Consider the following 21,988-nt stretch of genomic DNA (forward strand, 5'->3'; position numbering starts at 1 on the left):
ACTACACCCCTAGGAATGCGTATAAAAAATTGAAATTCCGTATTCAGCAGTTGTGAGCAAAGCAAACATTTTAGTCTCGAAGTTTGTGTTTCCCTGTTTTCGAAAATATAAAGAACATCCAAATAGTGTTCATATGCAAAATATACGGCCGTTTTAAGAATCAAAAACCAGTATAATATTGATTTTCTTAAAACCGCTAAAATTGTTCCTAACTCTTGCGGGACTTGCACAACTCAAATGGAAATTCCGAAAACATCTTTGGACTCACGTCATAAGTTATTATTTAATTTCATACTTATAATATTTTTGTAAAAATATATATATAAGTGGAAAATTCAGACGTTTTAAGATTTATTAAACGTGAATCTTTAAACGTCATTTCAAGAAGATTAGTATAACAGAATTCAATTCCTTATACATTTTTGGAATCACCACGACCTGAACATTAAGCCGACACTTTCGAAATACTAATTAATAATACATATGACAAATTTGGACATTTAATATGTATAAATCTTCAATTCTTTATATATCTCATAAACCTACGTAATATATGTGTCAATTTGTAATTTAACAAACAAAGTTTAACAAATTAATAAATGTTACATTCCAAACATATGAATGGAAATTTATATGTATCTATATTATACAATTTATATAACAAATTCTTGATCCAGAGAATTTTATATATGTCCTTCGTAAACTGCTAAATATTGTATTTACCAGGCTTAAACTCCAATTATGATATTTACCCTTCCTAATGTTTTTTAATATCATATATACCCAAATCAATTATTTTGATATTTTTTTTTATTTATAACTACTTTTCATAATAATAAATCATTATAATTAAAATACAATTTAAATGGACAATATTAACCTTGTTACATGCTAAGAGATAACGTTTTCCCCCCATCTATCACATAATCACGATCGAGTCAGCCTTCCCTCCCTGATACTTCCGATCATTGTGACCATTCTTTGCTTCCAATCAGTCGTTGGTCCCAATCGTTGCTTCCCCATATCCACCTCTATTTCTTCCTTTATTTATCAATGTTTTCCGATCGAAATCTATTGTTTCGGGTGTTGCGTTATTTCGAATTTTGATTTTGATGGTGATATTCTGATAAAATCAAGAGAAATTTGTGTTTTTATGATTTCAACTTATTTGCGTATAGATTTGTAATTTGGTATTGAAATGGTCACATGATTTAGGTTAATTTTTACTGAAATTTCTCATATGATGCACATGCAATCTGTTAGTCGTTTTTGTGTGATTTATTGAATTTGATTCCATTAATTATCTGTGTTACAAGCAACAGTATAAATTTTATGTACACATACAATCTCTTTGTATCACAAGCAATCCAACCCAACAAAATCTCATCAAAATCATTTTCTTATAGCTTCTAAATCTTATCCAAGGTACACACAATCACCAATCACGTTTCCTTCTACTCTCCCACACTCTTTCTCTTCTCAAGTACATACATAATGGGAGTTTTTGACATTGCTTCAATTAACAACCAAATTGAAGTTAAAGTATTGGCCAGGATTGAATATAAAAGAACACACCACTGGAGTGTTGTTTACATGTGAAATCAAGAGGATAGCAGCCCTTTCCCCTTGCTGCTGATCGAAACAAAGCCAAAAAAAAAAAGAAAAAAAAAACACTTGGTTTGTGGTGACTTGGTAAGACATGTGGAAGATATGGTGGATAACCTATTGACCCATGTTCAAATCCTTCGTATTATCCCCTCTCGCCGTGTTCGACCACTGCTTTCTTTTCCGTTCCTTCTCCATTGCCCCTTCAGTCTGATGAAGGCGACACGTATTAACGTTATTGGAGTCCTTTGATCGGATGAAACGAGACTAGACCCAAAAATATGTTTTTGTTCTTGACCAAGTCAAAAGTCAAGAAACCCAAACTTTGATTAAATTTAATCAAATTCAACCTTGCATTTGGAGATTGTAACCCAATCAGTCCCTCCTTTCGTATTTCGCGATAAAAATCAGTCCTAATCCCCAAATAATCTCATATATTCAAAAAGTTACATACCAGCCCCTATAGTTTGTTCAACTTACAAAATCAGTCCCTCTGTTGAATTATTTTAACCAAAGCAGTCCTATTTTTGGTTAATTAAATTACCAAACAACCCCCAATAGTTTATATTTGTTACGAGGTCCTGAGAATACTTTAAAGTTCAAGAATAATGAATTTGCAGTTCACGCAACAAGTTTTAGAAAAGAATCCGAATTCGAACAACTTGAACTCACGCTTAAGGGTGAGTGCTTACGCCCCTTTTGAATATTTTAATTATTTCGGAGGAATACATGTGCCTAAATATTTTGTTTATACAAATCAATTTCCTTTTTATGCGAAAATACAATAAATTTAGTTTATAAAAATATTATTATTTAACAATTTACCATATTATTACGAATAAATTAGTATAAATTTTTTGTATACGTATTATGGTTATTTTATCGTTAAATAACCATTTCACACGACAAATACTACATGCTACATTTTAAAAATACTTAAAAATTTGGAATAACGATCAGATTTTCCTAGTTCGCCTAAACCCAAAGAAGAACAAAGAATGAATGGCTCCGCTACCGTTGCTACAGAGAAACCCATATTTATCCGATCATTCTGTAATCTCAAAACTTCTCTCTCTATTGGTTGAAATCAGTAGGATTTCAATTCCCTCTCTATCGTTTGAGATTGGTAGGAATTCAATTTTCTCTTTATCGTTTGAAATCGGGATTTCATCCCTCTCTCTACAAATTGGAAATATATAGGATTTCTGGAACCGAGCACTCTCTATACAGCTGAACCATAGAATGATAGGATTGGAGGTGACTGCTAACACCTTCCGATTTAACGACCTGGCACACCTTTTCCCAAGAATGTTGAACCCGGAATAAAAAGAGACCGAAAGGTACATATGGTCATTTGCTCCACAAGTGTGCGACTACCCGGGCGTACTTCCAGAAGAGATACCTCGGGTACCTCCCATCTGACAGGTCAAATTCCGAACCGACCTGATTTCGTGTGCAACACCAGTGGAAAGATCTCCTTATCGTCTAGCTCCATTGGAAGTGCAAGAACTATCCATTCATCTCCAAGAACTTCTTGACAAAGGCTTTATCTGACCAACCTTCTCTCCATGAGGAGCTCCGATATTGTTTGTCAAATAGAAGGATGAATCATTCAGGATATGCATCGACTGTCGAGATTTGAACAAACTCATCATCAATAGCTGATATCCACTCCTGAGGATCGATGACCTACCAGCTATAAGGACCATGTTACTGATCAAAGATCGATCTAAAATCCGGCTATGATCAACTTAGAGTAGAAGAAGCATACATTCCAAAGATAACATCTAGGACTTGGTACAATCACTACAAGTCTCTAGTTATGCCATTCGGAATGAGCAACAGAACCAACCGAAGAACGATAATTCTTAAGGCTCACAGTCTATTTTTAGAGATTGGCGAGAGCTTCTCAAAAATAGCCAAGCCTCTCAATGCTTTAATCCAGAAAGACAAAAATTTCAATTGGGGAGACAGCCAAGAGTCTACCTTCTAGAAATTGAAATAGTTGTTGTGCAATGCACCGATTTTATGTCTCCTAGAAGGAACAGAAGACTTCATAGTATTCTGTGACACCTCACACCAAAGGTTAGGATGCATACTGATACAAACAAATAAATTCATTGCATATGCATCCAGACAACTCAAGCCAAACAAGACCAACTACACTACCTATGACTTAGAGTTGGGAGTTGCAGTGTTTGCCTTAAAGATTTGGATATACTACCTCTACGGAACGAACTGTGTCGTGTTCACTGACAAAAAAAATCCTCCAACACATCTTTGACCAGAAGGAGCTCAACATGAGATAACAAAGGTGTATCGAATTGCTAAATGTTTATGAATGTCAAGTTCGTTATCATCCTGGTAAAACAAGTGTCGTAGTAAACGCTTTAACCAGGAAAGAAAAAGCAAATCCAATTTGTGTAAGGGCTCTAACCCTAACCACCCACTCCAATCTCACCAATCGAATTCACGATGTTCAACTATAATTACTCAAACCTGTGAATATCATAGAAGAAAACTTGCAAAGTAAATGGTTCGACCGCAAGGAAGTCGAATCACGATATTTCATGAACCGAATTTGGACCCAAAGTTTGGTGAAGTCAGGAGTCTACTCTTAAATGAAGCTCATAAGTTGAGATATATTTAATACATCCTGGATCAGCTAAGATGTATATCGATCTTAAGAAGTTGTATTGGTGGCCCAACATGAAGCTAGAGATTGCTACCTATAACAGTAAGTGCTTGACCTACTCCAAAGTCAAAGTAGAGTACCAGGAGCTGTCTAGTCTACTACAACAACCGTCAGCCCTAGAATGGAAATAAGAGTACATGACAATGGACTTCATAATGATGTTGTGAAGAACTTCAAGAGGTTATGACATCCTATGGATAATGGTTGACTGTTTAATAAAGTTTGCCCGTTTCCTAGCCACCAAAGAGACTGACAAGATGGAGAAACTCACCAGGACCTATTTTAGAGAAGTAGTCAGGCTACACCATGTGCCAATATCTATCATCTTGGACTGAGATATAGATTCACTTTTATATTCTGACAATCATTGCAAAGGTTCCTAGGAACCAAACTCGATATGAATACAACCTACCATCCTCAAACAAATGGCTAGAGTGAAGGAACGAAACAAACTTTAGAATGAATGCCTCGTGCTTGGGTGGTATACTTCAATAATTCATGGGATACACACTCACCACTAGTTGAATTTCCATATAACAACAGTTAACGCACTAGCATAAAGGCCACTCCAGTCGAGGCCATGTACGGACACATATGTTGTTCTTCGATATGTTGTACAGAAGCTAGAGATACTTAGTTAGCTATAAGGCATGCTGAAGATATTCTACACACTAGCCCTAGGGCAATCATGAAATAACACAGAAGATCATTCAAATAAAGGAACAGTTAAATGTCGCACGTAATCATCAGAAAAGTTAAGATGACACAAGAGGCATACCCTTAGAATTCAAAATAAGAGACTTTGTCCTACTAAAAGTTGCACCATGAAAAGGTGTCATTACATTTGGAAAAGGGGTAAACTAAACCCATGTTACATTAGACCTTTTGAAATCCTGGCAAGGGTTGGTCCGGTACCTTACAAACTTAATCTACCTCAAGAACTCAAAAAAGTTCAACACACCTACCACGTATATAATTTTAAAAGCGTCTCTCTAATAAGAACCTTGTCTTGCCTCTCGATGAGATCTAGGTCAACACTAACCTTCATTTCGTGAAGGAACTGGTGGAGATGACGGATCGAGAAATCAAAAGGCTCAAACAAAGCCACATATCTATAATAAATGCCCGATGGAACCCTCGTAGAGAGCCAAAGTTTTACTTAGAAATGTGAGGACTAGATGAAACAAAAGTATTCACAACTATTCAACGGTGTTCCCTCCACTAGTGGAACGAAACGATAGTTGTACAAAATAATAATGGAACAAAATATTTTATAACCTAATAATTTTGGGATGGTGAACGACTGTGAATGGTCATGTTCACAGTAAGTCTCTTTGTAATTTGATTCATTAAATTCTATTGCATCTTATGTAAAGTAAATAAATTCATTTCAACTATTATAAGTACCAGATGGTATCTTACTTCCAAATATGTAATATGACAAACAAATCGAACAACTCAAACTATGCCCCTAGGAATGCGTATAAAAATTTGAAATTCCGTATTAAGCAGTTATGAGCAAAGCAAACATTTTAGTCTCGAAGTATGTGTTTCCCTGTTTTCGAAAAGATAAAGAACACCCAAATAGTATTCTTATGCAAAAGATACGGCCGTTTTAAGAATCAAAAAACCAGTATAATATTGATTTTCTTAAAACCATTAAAATTGTTTATATCCGTTGCGGGACTTCCACAACTCAAATGGAAATTCCGAAAACATCTTTGGACTCATGTCATAAGCTATTATTTAATTTCATACTTATAATATTTCAGTAAAATATTTATAAAAGTAGAAAAATCAGACGTTTTAAGATTTATTAAACGTGAATCTTAAAACGTCATTTCAAGAAGATTAGTTTAACAAAATTCAATTCATTCTTCATTTTTGGATCCATCACGACCTGAACATTAAGCAGGCACTTTTAGATAATTTAAATGAATCGATAAGAGGGCACGAGAATCGAGGTATACATCACGATAAATAAATATGCAAAAAAATATATGGTAGTTATTATTTTGAAAAATGTTTATGAAATATATAATCACTAGGCTAATACATATATATATATATATATATATATATATATATATATATATATATATATATATATATATATATATATATATATATATATATATATATATATATATATATATATATATATATATATATATATATATATATATTTGAAGTCGTATGCGAATTCAAAACATCCAAATTAGTTGTGTAATCACAATGTATATATAAGTTATATAAAAAAATGATATAACTCTCTCTCTCTCTCTCTCTATATATATATATATATATATATATATATATATATATAATGTAAAATTTCGAAATACTAATTAATAATACATATGACAAATTTGGACATTTAATATGTATAAATCTTCAATTCTTTATATATCTCATAAACCTAGTAATATATGTGTCAATTTGTAATTTAACAAACAAAGTTCAACAAATTTATAAATGTTGCATTCCAAACATATATGTGGAAATTTATATGTATGTGTATTATACAATTTATATAACAAATTCATGACACGGAGAATTTCGTATATGTCCTTCGTAAACAGCTAAATATCGTATTTACCAGGCCTAAACTCCAAATATCATATTTACCCTTCTTAATGTTTTTTAATATCATATATATACGCAAATCAATTATTTTGATATTTTTTATTTATAAGTGTTTTTCATAATAATAAATCATTATAATTAAAATATAATTTGAATGGACAATATTAACCTTGTTACTTGCTAAGAGACAACGTTTTCCCCCATCTATCACATAATCACGATCGAGCCAGCCTTCACTCCATGATACTTCCGACCATTGCAGCCATTCTCTGCTTCCAATCGTTGGTCCCAATCGTTGCTTCCCCAGTTGTCGCGCAAACACACACGTGTATCATTGCATCAAGGGTATTCCCTCCAGATCCACCTCTATTTCTTTCTTTATTTATCAATGTTTTCCGATCGAAATCTATTGTTTCGGGTGTTGCATTATTTCGAAATTTTGATTTTGATGGTGATATTTTGATAAAATCAAGAGAAATTTGTGTTTTTTATGATTTCATCTTATTTGTGTATAGATTTGTAATTTGGTATTGAAATGGTCGCCTAATTTAGGTTAATATTTACTGAAATTTGTCTGATGATGCACATGCAATCTGTTAGTTGTTTTTGTGTGATTTATTGAATTCGATTCCATTATTGATCTGTGTTAGAAGCAACAGTAACATGTTTAGGGTCATTCCGGATAACCTCCCTTCCCCAAAGATCACTGATCACACTCACAGTATGACATGACTACATTTCCCCAACTTCAACTCTTAGGAAAATGTAAGTTTTCCGATTTCAAAATTCACCTTCATCACTGCGTTTGATAATCTTCATACAATCAAAATGCAGTTCCATTTGGGTGTACGCTAGATAACATAAACTTTGTGGGAAACAATCATACAACTACAACTGCAACGGCCTCTGGTCGAGGGATCAAAAGGGAATGTGAGCAAAAGCTTCACATATCTTTAAACAACTTCTTGTGTCAAGATGATGTGGGCCTCATGAATGCCAACCACAACCACCCTGTATCAACTGACTTTAAACTATCTTATCAGGGAGGGAAGGCTCGATCAGGCTCGATCGTGATTTTGTGATCGATAGGGGAAAACATGATGTGTTAGCAAGTAACAAGGGTAATATTGTCCACTCAAATTGTATTTTAATTATAATGACTTAATATAATGAAAAACAATTATAAATAAAAAAAATTACCAAAATAATTCAATTGGGTATATATGATATTAAACTACATTGAGAAGGGTAAATATGATATTTGGAGTTTAAGCCGGACAAATATGATATTTAGCTGTTTAGGAGGGCATATACGAATTTCTCCCATATAAAAATATATTATAATTGTTAAGAAATGGTTTGTAAAAGTTTTAAGTATACATACATATACAAATGGAAAACATGAATAATACATACCAAATCAAACAAATACTCACAAATACATACCAATGAAATCAAAACATCACACATAAAGAAAGTATGAATGTTATGTACACATACAATCTCTTTGTATCACAAGTAATCCAACCCAACAAAATCTCATCAAAATCATTTTCTTATAACTTCTAAATCTTATTCAAGGTACACACAATCACCAATCACGTTTCCTTCTACTCTCCCACACTCTTTCTCTTCTCAAGTACATACATAATGGGAGTTTTTGACATTGCGTAAATTAACAACCAAATTGAAGTTAAAGTATTGACTAAGATTGAATATAAAAGAACACACCACTGGAGTGTTGTTTACATGTGAAATCAAGAGGATAGCAGCCCTTTTCCCTTGCTGTTGTTATTCTTCCCCTTATTCTTCGTTTCCAGCCAAGAACAATTTTGTTCTTGTTCTTTTGCTCACCTGCAACAAAAAAGAACAACAGCTTCCCCTTTATTTTTCCTTCTTCTTTTCCTGTCAAACAACAAGAGAACAATTTTTCCCCCATCGATTTTCTGTCAAAAGCAAAGCCAAAATATCTAACTTGTTCATTCCGTAGATTCATGATAAAACAAACAACATCCGAAAAGACCATTTTTACCTATTAATTGATCGGAAACCGAAAAAAAAAGAGAGACACAGAGAGAGAGAGAGAGAGAGAGAGAAACGCCACCGGACTGCTGAAGCAGCCCCGTCAACTTACCTGCGACCATCGACGGCAGCTCTTCTGCCTCTGTGTTTCTCCCCTTCTCAACGATGGATAGAAAACCACCGAACACCTCCTCCTTCTTCGGTCTGGTCACTCACCGGAGGTCGACATTTCCCCTCCTCGGTGACTGATTAGCCCTATCGCACCTTCCCTCTTTCGCACCTCAAGGCCAGAAGAGGACGAAGGCAACCTCGCTGCTTCTCCCCATCTTCTTTCTTGGCCTCGTCAAACGCCGGAGATGAACCGTCTCGCGGTCGATCGACGAAGTCACGCCTGCAAGCCTTCGTATTATCTCGTTTCGCTGTGTTCGACCACTGCTTTCTTTTCGGTTCCTTCTCCATTGCCCCTTCAGTCTGATGAAGGCGACACATATTCCCGTTGTTGGAGCTCTTTGATCCGATGAAATGAGACTTGACCTAAAAACGTGTTTTTGTTCTTGACCAAGAGGGTGTTTGGATTGACTTTTAAAATGACTTTTTCTTTATCTTTTGGAAAAAGTCCAAAAAGATGTTTGGTAAGGTAAAAATGACTTTTATAAATGACTTTTTGTATAGAGTATTTTGAGACTTTTTGAAAAGTCACGTATACATGACTTTTCCTAACTTTTCAGCAACTAAAAATTGGAAATTACCAATATGCCCTTATCTACCCTAATTAACGCCACATTCATTCACGTCCATTCACAGCTTCTCTTGTTCTCTCCGCTCAAGCACTCTCTCTCGCATCTCGATCTCTCTCGCATCTCGACCTCTCGACCTGCAACAAACACCGGCGACGCCGGCGACCTGCAACACCGGCGACGCCGGCGACCTGCAACCCCGCGAACAGGTTTGTTTCTATTCAATTTCCGATCTCAGATGTTGCAATCTCTTCTTGTCTATTTCCGATTTCCATTTGATTTCCGATCTATGATGTTACATTTGATATCCGATTTCCGATTTCCATTTGATTTCCGATTTCAATTTGATTTAGGATTTCTGAAATTGATATTGTGTAATTGATTGCTGAAATTGATATGATGTGCTGTGAAATTTATTTGCTGTCAAATTGATTTGCTGTGAAATGTGCTCCTTCCGATTTATTTGCTGTGAAATTGATTTGAGACCAAAATGTTATCGTCATTAGATATTGGATTATAGCAATAGAGTTATATATTTGAACAAAAAAGTTCACATCGATTTTTGTTGCAAGATTTTGGGAATTGACTTTCAAAGTCAACATACAAACAGAATTTCATCATAAGCAAACCCAAATCTGAAAAACAAAACTGAATTTACTTAGAAAATTATTTAATAAATTACAAGAATTTACTATATGTCATATAAAATTATTTTGATTGAAAAACAAAATTGAATTTACTTTTCAAGTTAGCAATAAATTACAAGAAATATTAAAGGGTTTTTAGTTTTTACCATCTTATATGGGATCATGTTGTACATCATTTTGTTGCAAAATAAGCATATTAAATACCATCTTAAATGTCGTTTGTAAGATCACTTATTTATATACTTCATCCACATTACAAACAATACAAGTTTCTCTTTGTTGAAAATATTGGTGTGCCAAAATAGGTTTAAGCGAAATTGACTATATTGTGAAATTGATATGTTGTGATAATCTATTTTTTCTATTTTGATTAGAATTTTGATAAAATAATGAAATCATTTAGAAGGGTTAATGAAATTGGTTTGTTGCTTAAATGTTAATATTATATGTATTCACAGATAATGGATGAAAACAACACTACAAATGTTGACTGTGAAACATCTTTAAAAATGAAAAAACCAAAATTTGGGTGGGATAATCGTAGCTTCATGGTGTTTGTTGATTCGTGTTTGATTGAAAAAAAAAAAGGTCGTAAAGCCACTTCCTCCTTTGATAGAATTGGGTGGGAAAATATACAAAGACGTATTAAGGAGAAAACAGGTTATAGCCTTGAAAAAAAACAACTAACAAACAAATGGGAGAACATGAAAAAAGAGTGGAAGCTTTATGACCGCTTAATGAGACTTGAAACCGGACTCGGTGGGACGAGAAGCCTAATAGATGCGTCCCCCGAGTGGTGGGAGGAGAAAATAAAGGTATGATTACTTTTTTTTTTAATTATTTTAAGTTATGATTGCATATAGATTGAACATATTTGATTTACAATATCTTTTTGTCTTGTAGGAGAATAAAGATTATGTCAAATTTAGGAACACAGATTTGAGCATATTTGATGAGAAATATGCTTTTTTGTTTCGGGATTCTGTTGCCGTTGGAGATCAGACTATGACTCCATTACAATTTCAAAACAATAGCAATCCAAACGAAGAAAATATGGAGGGCAAAGGAGATAGTGATGAAATCAATTTAGATGATGATGAGCCTCTTTTTACTAGTCTCAATGAAAGTAGTTCAAGTAAAAGGAAGAGGTCTAAGTCTGTTTCCAACAACCGTCCAACCAAGAGTAAAAATTCTATTTATGAAGAAAAAGTTGATGCTTTATTGGATGCCATATCATCAAAAAGCACACAAACTTATCCACAAAATAATCCGTCCCCAACAATAGCAGATTGCATGGCCATTGTCATCAAGTTCCCCGATTTTCGTGAAGGGTCCAACAATTTTTCACAAGCCTTGTTTGTCTTCACCAAAAAGCAAAACCGTGAAGCTTTTATGTTTCCAACGACCGACGAAGCCAAGATGGAGTTTCTTAAGTTACTTATGAAATAATGATTTAGCCATATGTGTTATGTTTTGACATTTATGTGTTATCCGTTGACATTATGTGTTGTCCTTTGACATTTTATATTATGTGTTATTGTTTGACTTTATGTTATGTGTTAATGGTTGACATCATTTTATTTGTATTATGTAGGATGGATAGTGATGATTCTAATTCATCAAATGATAATGAAGAATGTGTAATGGAAGAGGATAGAGAATTTGAAATGTTATGTGGATTAGCTTTGAAAGGGATAATACTCGCTCGTAACTTACGTACACCATGTCACACTTCAGATCGCACAGGGCACATGTTTATTACAGAAGTACTAAATGGCCATCGTAGACGTTGTTATGAGTTGTTTAGACTTAACGTACCGGTTTTTAGACAGTTATGCTTAGATCTTGCTACAAATTACGGGTTACAACAAAGCCGAAAAGTATCTATAGAGGAGTCTGTAGGAATATTCTTGATGACTTTGGCGCATGGGTGTAGCAATAGATTTGTGCAAGAATTTTTTAATCATTCAGGGGAAACGATTCACAGGCATTTCCATACAGTTTTGGAAGCCGTGCTAAAACTGAGTGCCGACATCATCAAGCCAGACGCAAACTATAATGATGATGTTCCCGAATATATATTAAATAACCCTCGGTATTATCCAATGTTCAAGGTATTATCCAATGTTTATTTTCTTGGTAGTCAAACTTTAACAAATAATTTATTTATGATATATTTTTGAATTTGAAGGATTGCATTGGTGCTATAGATGGGACACACGTTAGGGCATCAGTTCCACAAAAAGATGAAGTGAAGTACATTGGTCGAAAAGGATATGCAACACAAAATATAATGGCTGTTTGTGATTTTAACATGTGCTTTACATTTGTTTGGGCCGGTTGGGAGGGGACTGCACACGATACAAGAATTTTCAATGAAGCCTTACAGAGACCAGATCTTAATTTTCCCTATCCAACGGGTGGTTAGTATTTTTTTTTTTTTTTTTTGGAATACAAGTTTTATGTTTTTTCTACTTGTTTGAAACGAATAATAAATGTTTGTTTTATTTACAGATAAATATTACGTTGTTGATGCTGGATATCCAAATACGAGAGGGTATCTTGCTCCATACAAAGGCACAAATATTCGTTATCATTTACCAGATTTTCGACGTGGACACACGGCTGCTATTCGAGAACCTCGTGGACCGAAAGAGAAATTTAACTATCTCCATTCATCATTGCGAAATATCATTGAACGAACTTTTGGAGTGTGGAAAGCTAGGTGGGCGTTATTAAGAGACATGCATGTTAATTACAAGTACAAGAACCAAGTGAAAATTGTGATAGCATCGATGGCGATCCATAACTACATTCGAAAGGTTGGTAGGTTTGATGAAGCGTTTAATAGGGCACAACAAGAATCCTACAATCCCGTACGAGGTGATACCGGTAGTGATGTTTATGAAGAAGGTCCAAGTACACGTCGCACGAGCAATGATGATTTATATATGGCAGCGAGACGGGATATTATTGCACAAGATATAATCACATTACGTAGATGAATGTAATATTATCTATGATATTTTTTATGAATTATTTACAATTTGTATGAACGTAATTTTAATATTGTCATGGTCTAATCCAAAAAATTAGAAATATTTTAATTTGTATGAACGTAATTTATATTTTACATTTATATGAACGTAATTCTAATATTGTCATGATCTAATACAAAAAATCCTCTTATAAATTATTTACAATTTGTATGATCGTACTAATTTTAATATTTTCATGGTATGATCTAAAAAATTAGAAATATTTTAAAAAAAATTTATATTTTATATTTTCTAATAAAATGTTTATAAAATTGTAATATGTGTTTAAAAAAAATTTATATAAAATAATATATGTAAAGTAGTAAATCAATGTAAATATGTAAACATGTCCTTTTTTGTCATTTTACATATAAAAGTTAAACCAAACACTTTAACTTTTGACTTTTCCCTTCAAAAGTTAATCCAAACACTTTTTAAAAAATAACTTTTCCAAAAAGTCCTTTTCCAAAAAGTCCTTTTACAAAAAGGACTTTTGCCCCACAAAAGTTAAACCAAACACCCTCCAAGTCAAAAGTCCAGAAACGCAAACTTTGATTAAATTTAATCAAATTCAACCCTGCATTTGGATATTGTAACCCAATCAGTCCCTCCTTTGGTATGTCTCGATAAAAATCAGTCCTAATTCCCAAATAATAATCCCATTTATTCAAAAAGTTACATACATTGCCCCTATAGTTTGTTCAAGTTACAGAATTAGTCCCTCCCTTGAATTATTTTAACTAAAGCAGTCCTATTTTTGCTTAATTTAAATTACCAAATAACCCTTAATAAATTATATTTGTTACGAATGGTTCCAAGAATACTTCAATGTTCAAGAATTTCGAATTTGCGGTTCACAAAACAAGTTTCTCAAAAGAATTTTAATTCAAACAACTCGAACTCACGCTTAAAGGGTGACTGCTACGGCCCCGTTTTAATATTTTAATTATTTCCGCGGGGGGGGGGGGGGGGGGGGGGAGGGGGGAGGGGGTGGGGTTGGTATACATGTGCTTAAATATTTTGCTTATACAAATCAATTTCCTTTTTATGCGAAAATTCAATAAATCTAGTTTATAAAAATTTTATTATTTAATGATTTACCATATTATTACAAATAAACTAGTATAAATTTTTCGTATACGTTGTACGTTTTTTATCGTGAAATAGCAATTTCACACAACAAATACTACACGTTACAAAATTAATTGATTTTTATATGACATTGCATATTATAACAAGTACGTTATGAAACTTTGTTGTATTTTAAGGATTCAAAGCTATTATTAAATATGTATATTTATATGTTTAAGTATACCACATTTATACATGTACATATGTTCATTAATTTGAAACATTCATTTTTATAAAAGCGAGCACATTACACTTTTACATATATGTCAAACGTAGTCGGTTTTTATAAACATTATACAACGATATTCATTATGCCTAGTGACTTAATCACAATTAAGTTAGGGTTGAGATCTATTCACAAACTTTTTAGTTAAGGGTTTTTTGTGAGACGTTATTTATTAGTTGAGTTTAAACACTTAGCATACCTACTCTACTATAATCGTTAGTCTTCGGAGCGAGATACATATGTATCGATCTATATGGGGTTGACATCCCCACCTGCGGCTGCTAGCTACAACCCTCAACCGATCAATTGAAGCGGGTGATCGGTGTCTACAATTTTTACTACAATGTCCAATTAAGCGTTGTAGGGGGTACACTTAGTTACATAGTTCGGTTATAGGACTCACTATAAACATTAACTAGAATATCTCTCTATCTCTCCCTAACAACCATGGGCTTGGTTGCTTTCAAAACTATTTTTAAGTATGGAATTACTTAGCAACATAACAGTTTGGTTTTAAGGATATTCAAAGATTTATTACGAACATAGTTTAAAGTAAGGATTTACTTATACAAAAGATACATTTTGGCTTTCAAGGATTTATTACAAACACAATCTAAAGTATGGAATTACTTATACCGAAATACATTTTGGGCTTTTAAAGACTGCTTGCAAACATTGTTTTAACTATTGTTATATGTACATGGTTATAATTTTTAGACTTATAAAAAGTATTACTGCTTTTAGCAGAAAACCAGTAACACTCACCAACCTTGTGTTGACCCTCAAAACTACATTTATTCTTAGGAATTCACTAAACAGACATTCAAGATGGATTGGATTACAGGTGACCTAGTTTACTTGTTATTGTATTATATGACTATCTATTAAGGAAATTCATGTATTATTATTATCTGCAAAATTGTTGTATTCACACATCAAGATGGAAAGACGAATGTTATATTGTTTATTGTTGTACTTGTGCTATATATTTAATTTACCTATGACCCATGAACTTAGTCGCATAGCCCGGCATGTTTCACTGCCTCGGCCGGGGGTGTGACAATTATTTAAACATCTTAGTACATATCATAAATTACCAATGCAAAAACTCTACTGGATACGCTATAGTCATGTCGTCTTATTTCCTTTTATACCGGAAGTAGCTGAAACCATAAACATAAAACCGTAAGCAGAAAGCTCACCAAGTTCCCCAAAATACAACATACCATGCATAAAATAGGGATTGCTATGTGCCAACCATGGCCTTGCCATTATTCAGTGAGCTGTATCCTAGTCTCTCCTTGTCAGGTCACGGGCCAAAACCCTCGGTCTTATAGACAAGTGCTAGGAGCCACCTCCTGGTCTTCCATGCAAGTATCACAAAGACACCTAGCATAATACATATAACTACCAAGGTCCAAACCCTGGTCTTACATATAATATTCCAGGAGTTGTATCTAGGTCTTTCATACAAATACTAGGGATCACCCTAGGTCTTCCTATATAACATAAGCCAGCAGGCCGACATTGGTGCCTTTGACCCCCGAGTACGGTGAGGAGACTCACCTGAATCATAATGTTGACTAAAACCTCACGCAACGCTGCACTAATCACAACCAACAACTCTTAACGCCAAAAGATGGGTGCTAAACAGTTCCTAACAATCCACACAAGCCAAACCCTAAGTCTACCTTCTAAAAATAGAGATTGACCAAAAAGTCAACCCAAGCCAAAAGTCAATGGTCAAAGTCAAAGTCAACAGTCCATAATGTCAGCTATTCATCCTCACGTCATGACCAGCCCTTAGTCACTTCGTGAGAGCTTACTGAGTCTGATTCCAACTTATCTTGTAACGATGTAAATTTTCAAACCAAATTTTTCATTCTCAAAACACATAACACTCATATATTATATTTCATAAAACCACAATTGTCTCAAATGTGAACATAAATCCACAAATAAAAGTCAATCCCAGTATCCTCAAAAAAGTATCGAACATGTGTGTACAATCATGTCGTCGCCCTCCCGGGTCCTGAGAAGTACATGAAACACACATCACACACCACGGTAAGCACAAAGCTTAGTGAGTTCCCCAAAATACCACATACACAAATAATAAGCCTCTCATGGCTATAACTCGACATGGACCCTCCAGTCTCATGTGTCTCAGTGTGGACCCTCCGGTCATGTGTCTTAGTGAGGACCCTCCGGTCTCACAGCTCGGTTTGGTCCCTCCGGTCTTGTCTCAGTGGAAACCCTCCGGTCCCACAACTCGGTTTGGACCCTTCGGTCCTATCTCAGTAAGCACATAATATAACATATATATCACACAAACAAAATGCATAATATCACATATCTCAAGTAAGCACATAAGACCCCCCGGTCACACATATATAACACTCTTGGTAAGTATAATGAGAAGACTCACCTCGTAAGAAATCGGATAACCTCGAACTCAAATCACCGGTCTAGCCTCCGCCTATCACATACGATAATTATCTCAAATTAATGAAGGCACTCAAAGAAGCTAGACTAACCCTTCTACAAGCTCACAGAAGGGTAAAAGACCATTTTACCCCTCGATGGCCTTAATAGTCCACAAATTGACCAAGCCCTAAAATGCAACGGCAGCGCGTACGCCGCACGTACCAGACCTCTATGTTGGGCGTACTACAACTCCATGCATGCATTGGGGATTACCAACCCTACGATGCGTGTACTGGGATTACACTCAGCGTACGTCCCAGTTTTGCTCTTCCTACTTGTTTGGTCTTAATTCCTTAAGACCTTAGCTCATATCACAGATCTGGACTCCCTAAAGGCTCTTACTCCATGAAGTCTGTGACTTTAAGCCTTTGCATGGTTGATTAAGTCACAAACACCCGAAACTCTCATTCTCTTATCTCAAAATGCTCATAACTCATGCATGGGTATATTCACACGTCCAAATCTCGACTTTTATTACACTATATCCACTACTAGAAAAAAGGCCTTTTACGACGCTCATTGCGCGTCGTAAAACGCTCAGACGACGCGCAAATGCGTGTCAAGGAAGGCCCGGTCATAAAGAGAAACGACGCGCATTTACGACGCGTGGTTATGACACACAATGCGTATCAAGGAAGGCCCTGTCATAAAGGAAGAAGACACACATTTGCGTGTCGTAACCTTACGACGCGCGTGTTTATGACACGCAATGCGTATCAAGGAAGCCCCTGTCAAGAAAGGCCATGTCATAAATGAAGATAACACACACTTTTGCGTATCAAGGAAGCGCTTGTCATAAAGGAAGACGACACGCATTTTGCGTGTCATAATTTTAAATATTTTTAAAATTATATATTTTTTGATAGATTTACTAATTTTCAAATTAAATAACACATTAAAAGTCTAATAATACAAAATAAAATACCATAAACACTAAGAATAATTCATTGCACTAATATGTCAAATACAAATAATCATTCCAATATTAAGTAAATGTAACACATTGCTAATATTTCACAATATTTATTATACAAGAAATATGAAAAAATTGAAATCCCTGAGATTAAAAGTACTAATAGAAGCTTCACATGAGATACATACAGTTGGACCAGTAAGCAAGGATGTTCCCGAATCCATAATAACAGCACAAGAACACGTACGCGATATCTTCTGCTAGAAGTTGTCAATCCAAAACTATTGTTGAAGGTTGGCATGATAGCTATTAAGATTTGAGCATAACAAGAAACCAATCAATGTTAGGAACTCAAAATTTACTGCCACCATTATCATGTATACTCTGGACAAAAAAATAAATATAAAATGGAAATAAGTCAAAATTTTAACTGTTTGGGCTATTTTTCTGTTTTTTTTTACAATTTAATTTCACCTTGATGGCATTCTTAATTTCTGCAAGAACTAATGGTATTCTTTTTACAACTTGGGCATATGAATACTTATTGGCAAACGCATCAACAATGTCATTTTGGCCAATGTCAATCATATAAAGTGCTCGTTGAAACCCATCATCATTTATCATCTTTTGTAAACTTGAATATATCACCTCAAAAAACTAAATTTACAAATCCCAAAATTGGAATTTTTAGGTAAGATAAATTGCATGATATAAAAATCAATTGATAAATGGCTTTTTATGGTAGGAAGGGCATAACCGTCATTCGGACATTCCTATGATAAACCTATAAAGTTCACATGAAAGCTCTCTCAAGGCTGTGGGCAAGTTTAGTTCAGGCTCAGAAGTAGGAATATCCAAATTTGGAATATCCCACTGTCAGATCCAAGAAAAAAGAAAATCAATTATTGAAAATTTTAAAATCATATTTCACAAGGAGTGTTAATACTTAAAGAACACAAAAGGGTACCTTGGGCGCAAAATCTTTGGAAACTAATCTTGCATACCTCTATCAAAAGGTAAAAGCTTTCAAGTGTATGTGTCACACATGAAACAAAACAGATAAAGGAATGTGTATATATAACATGGCTTTCAAAATTTACTTGATATTTACTCACTTGAAGATCTGCAAACACTTCAAATGGAATGTTGGATCATTTTCACTGTTACATAAATTATGCTTTGTAGAATTACTTGTGCACATGACAAGTTAGCACATGAAATTTGTAAATTTTCGGGCTAGTTTGCACCCTTGTACTAAGCTGAACTTTTGTGCTTGGAATTAAGTTAAGCCCTTGGTAAGGATGAAAATAGACTTCCATACCTGATCATAGGCTTTTACCTCATGGCATTTGGAGCCTTTATGAATTTATTATGAATTTTCGAAGTTGATTGATGCAAACAGTGGGCTGCATGGACCAGTTTGCAAAGATTGGTACTTATACCCTTAAAGGAATTGGAATTAGGAAAAGTGCTCCAAAGTTCAGTGAAACTAGATACACTAACCTTTCCAGAAAACTATACTTCATGATTTTTGGACAATCTGGTGGCCTTGTATGATTTTTATAAGATAAGGACAGATTGCAGCAACGTGCTGAAACATTTCATGACAGCATCAAACAAAATGGGATAAACAACTCACATAAACTTAGAATCAGGATAAGAAAACAAAGAAAAAATGTAGAAGACATTCATACCTTTCCACAATGAAAACCCCATTAAAATTCTCAACCTAACACCATTGCCCTTTCTATGGCATGAATTACCATTCTGCCCTTCTCTTCTTCCTCATTTTCTGTTGCATTTTCAGAAAGAAAAAAAAATGTGTGGTAAAGATGGTGAAAATCATGGTACTTAAGTGCTTCAGAAAATGATGCAAGAAAAATCACTCTAACAGAATACCAATTGAGAGTCATTCCATTCCATCAAAATCCTTTAAAAATAATGTTTGTTGGGATTTCTGCAATATTTCTGTAACTGCTTCATTCAAATATTCCCCTAAAAATCATGTAGCTTTAATATAATCCACCTTCTATTACTACAACTGTTCTTCTCATTTTCCCATTTTTTCCACTTTTAACCCTTCTACTTGTAATCACTGTAGTCCCATCCCTACCAATCTTTTTCAAAATTCCTCCAATGCCCGCTGCTACTAACCTTGCAGCTCTTCTTGTCACCACATCACATATTTTCACCACCAATTTCTCACTTTCAGTGGAACATCGTTTATTTGATAATGAATTAATTTTGTCAAAAAAGAAAATAAACCCAGATTCAAAAAAGTATTTTTTTTATATAGAAACTAGGAAAATCTTACATTTAGGGTTTCTTCAAGAATCTTGGCAACTTCACTCGGGTTTGGGGTGTCATCTTCATGCATAGCAGCCATTAATGGTGTACTGAGTATTTTTAAGAAACAAAATATGAATTTATCTTTTTTGTAATCCCATTTGCTGAGAACTTTTTATCAATCTAAACAATGCACTTTACATTTCTACCCCTACATTGGTAAAAAGAGTAAAGAATTTCGTTTTATGACATACCTTAACATGAATCTTGCTGAAAGCTTAGAGGAAACTCGTCCAAAAATATCTGATTCTAATGACACTTTGTGAATTACTCCTCTAACAATGTCACCTAAATACATTCCCGATATCATTTTCTTAAAACCCTGTATTATTAATCACAAAAATCATATCAAGTAAAAAAAATATGGAAATTACAGAGTGAAAATTATCTTGGATAAAAATAAATAAATTAACTTGATCATTTGGGTTCTGACTTTCTGCATCAAGATCAATATCATAATCAGTTCACTACTAGAAAAACAACCTTTTACGAACAAAACAAAATATACTGTAATAACAACTTACTGGCAGCTGGTATTCTGTTTTGGAATCTCTACGCCCTCCTCTTATGGCAAAATGAGCACAACCTGTCTACAATTCCTCCCTCATCAACAGTTTCATTTGCCAATATTTCATATAATTCAGAAATCAGTTGTTACACCTACAAGTCATCAACAATGGTTATTAGTATGAGAATGCCTGACAAGGGTATTCTCGTCTTTTGCACTTTTTTACCTCAGGGAGTCAATAAGTCCTTCAGGTATGAGAATAACACCATAGTTATAACCAAGATCTGCACGTTTACAGATTACATCTGCTATGTAATTTGTAACCTTTTTTAGTGTCAATTTCTTTGATGCAACATGTAAGAAATATGACAAAAAAATAATTAGTGAGTCTCTAAAAAAAATAAAAAAATAAATTGAATTGTGTACCTCTTCTCCAATAAGAGTGATGTTTGGATGAGTTTGTAAACCACATTCTAATGTAATGTGGGAAGCAGCACGTCACATAAGCCTTACAACTGCATACATACAATACAACCTTATAATTAGCAACCATGTGAATATTCCTATTTCCTTGGTCAAACGTTGACCAAATTAATTTTTTTATTTTTACAAATTATATGAAAATATAATATTCTAGATAATGAACTTACAGTGATAATATTTCCCTGTGGAACGTGCATCTATCATAACATTTCCCGAAATCCCCCTGAAATACATTTAATAACAAAAGCATGATTGCTGGATATCTTTGGTCTGCGGAAAGACTGGAGCAAGTATACACCAAGTTAACACTTAACACAATTCACCATTCATTCTCCACAAACATTCAATTATTCAAACAATCTTAACATTCCCTTTTCAGAAACTGAAGATATCCCAGTTAAAGAAATAGAATCCACCATAAACTCCCCCTTTACAGAACCTTTTATCACTTGAGGTAAAATGGTCAAGAAAAAAAGAAAAGAAACAGAAATTGTTGGTGTTGGTGTTGGTGATTCGACATGATGAACCTCCCAAGATAGGTGACAATTCTTTAGTAGCAACTTC

General features: G+C 34.2%; 3 protein-coding genes and 1 long non-coding RNA gene across 4 annotated transcripts; 3 read left to right on the forward strand and 1 right to left on the reverse strand.

Annotated features, from left to right (window-relative positions):
• Positions 1-8,423: 8,423 nt before the first annotated feature.
• On the reverse strand, positions 8,424-9,158 carry LOC111908931 (uncharacterized). The gene is made up of 2 exons (XR_002856016.3): positions 9,021-9,158; positions 8,424-8,832 (listed from the first exon to the last, which is right to left on the reverse strand). It is a non-coding gene; the product is annotated as an uncharacterized LOC111908931 (long non-coding RNA).
• A 267-nt stretch (positions 9,159-9,425) lies between these two features.
• On the forward strand, positions 9,426-11,842 carry LOC111896437 (L10-interacting MYB domain-containing protein). The gene is made up of 3 exons (XM_052764804.1): positions 9,426-9,854; positions 10,751-11,107; positions 11,196-11,842. The coding sequence occupies exons 2-3, from the start codon at positions 10,754-10,756 to the stop codon at positions 11,739-11,741; spliced, it is 900 nt and encodes a 299-aa protein (XP_052620764.1). The 5' UTR covers positions 9,426-9,854; positions 10,751-10,753; the 3' UTR covers positions 11,742-11,842.
• LOC128126738 (uncharacterized) lies at positions 11,795-13,235 on the forward strand. Its single transcript, XM_052764806.1, has 2 exons — positions 11,795-12,406; positions 12,484-13,235. The coding sequence occupies exons 1-2, from the start codon at positions 11,795-11,797 to the stop codon at positions 12,718-12,720; spliced, it is 849 nt and encodes a 282-aa protein (XP_052620766.1). The 3' UTR covers positions 12,721-13,235.
• LOC128126929 (uncharacterized) lies at positions 12,788-13,297 on the forward strand. The gene has a single exon (XM_052765122.1). It carries the CDS (start codon positions 12,788-12,790, stop codon positions 13,295-13,297), a length of 510 nt encoding a protein of 169 aa, XP_052621082.1.
• Positions 13,298-21,988: the final 8,691 nt, after the last annotated feature.

The sequence above is a fragment of the Lactuca sativa genome, chromosome 6 (assembly GCF_002870075.4).
Source record: "Lactuca sativa cultivar Salinas chromosome 6, Lsat_Salinas_v11, whole genome shotgun sequence".
Lineage (NCBI taxonomy): Eukaryota > Viridiplantae > Streptophyta > Magnoliopsida > Asterales > Asteraceae > Lactuca > Lactuca sativa.

Excerpts from the sequence above, each read along its gene's own strand:
- LOC111896437 (XM_052764804.1), top strand. The coding sequence starts at position 10,754 with ATGGATGAAAACAACACTACAAATGTTGACTGTGAAACATCTTTAAAA. Across the intron at positions 11,108-11,195 it reads GGTGGGAGGAGAAAATAAAG|GAGAATAAAGATTATGTCAA; the intron begins GTATGATTACTT and ends TTTGTCTTGTAG.
- LOC128126738 (XM_052764806.1), top strand. The coding sequence starts at position 11,795 with ATGTGTTGTCCTTTGACATTTTATATTATGTGTTATTGTTTGACTTTA. Across the intron at positions 12,407-12,483 it reads GGTATTATCCAATGTTCAAG|GATTGCATTGGTGCTATAGA; the intron begins GTATTATCCAAT and ends TTGAATTTGAAG.
- LOC128126929 (XM_052765122.1), top strand. The coding sequence starts at position 12,788 with ATGTTTGTTTTATTTACAGATAAATATTACGTTGTTGATGCTGGATAT.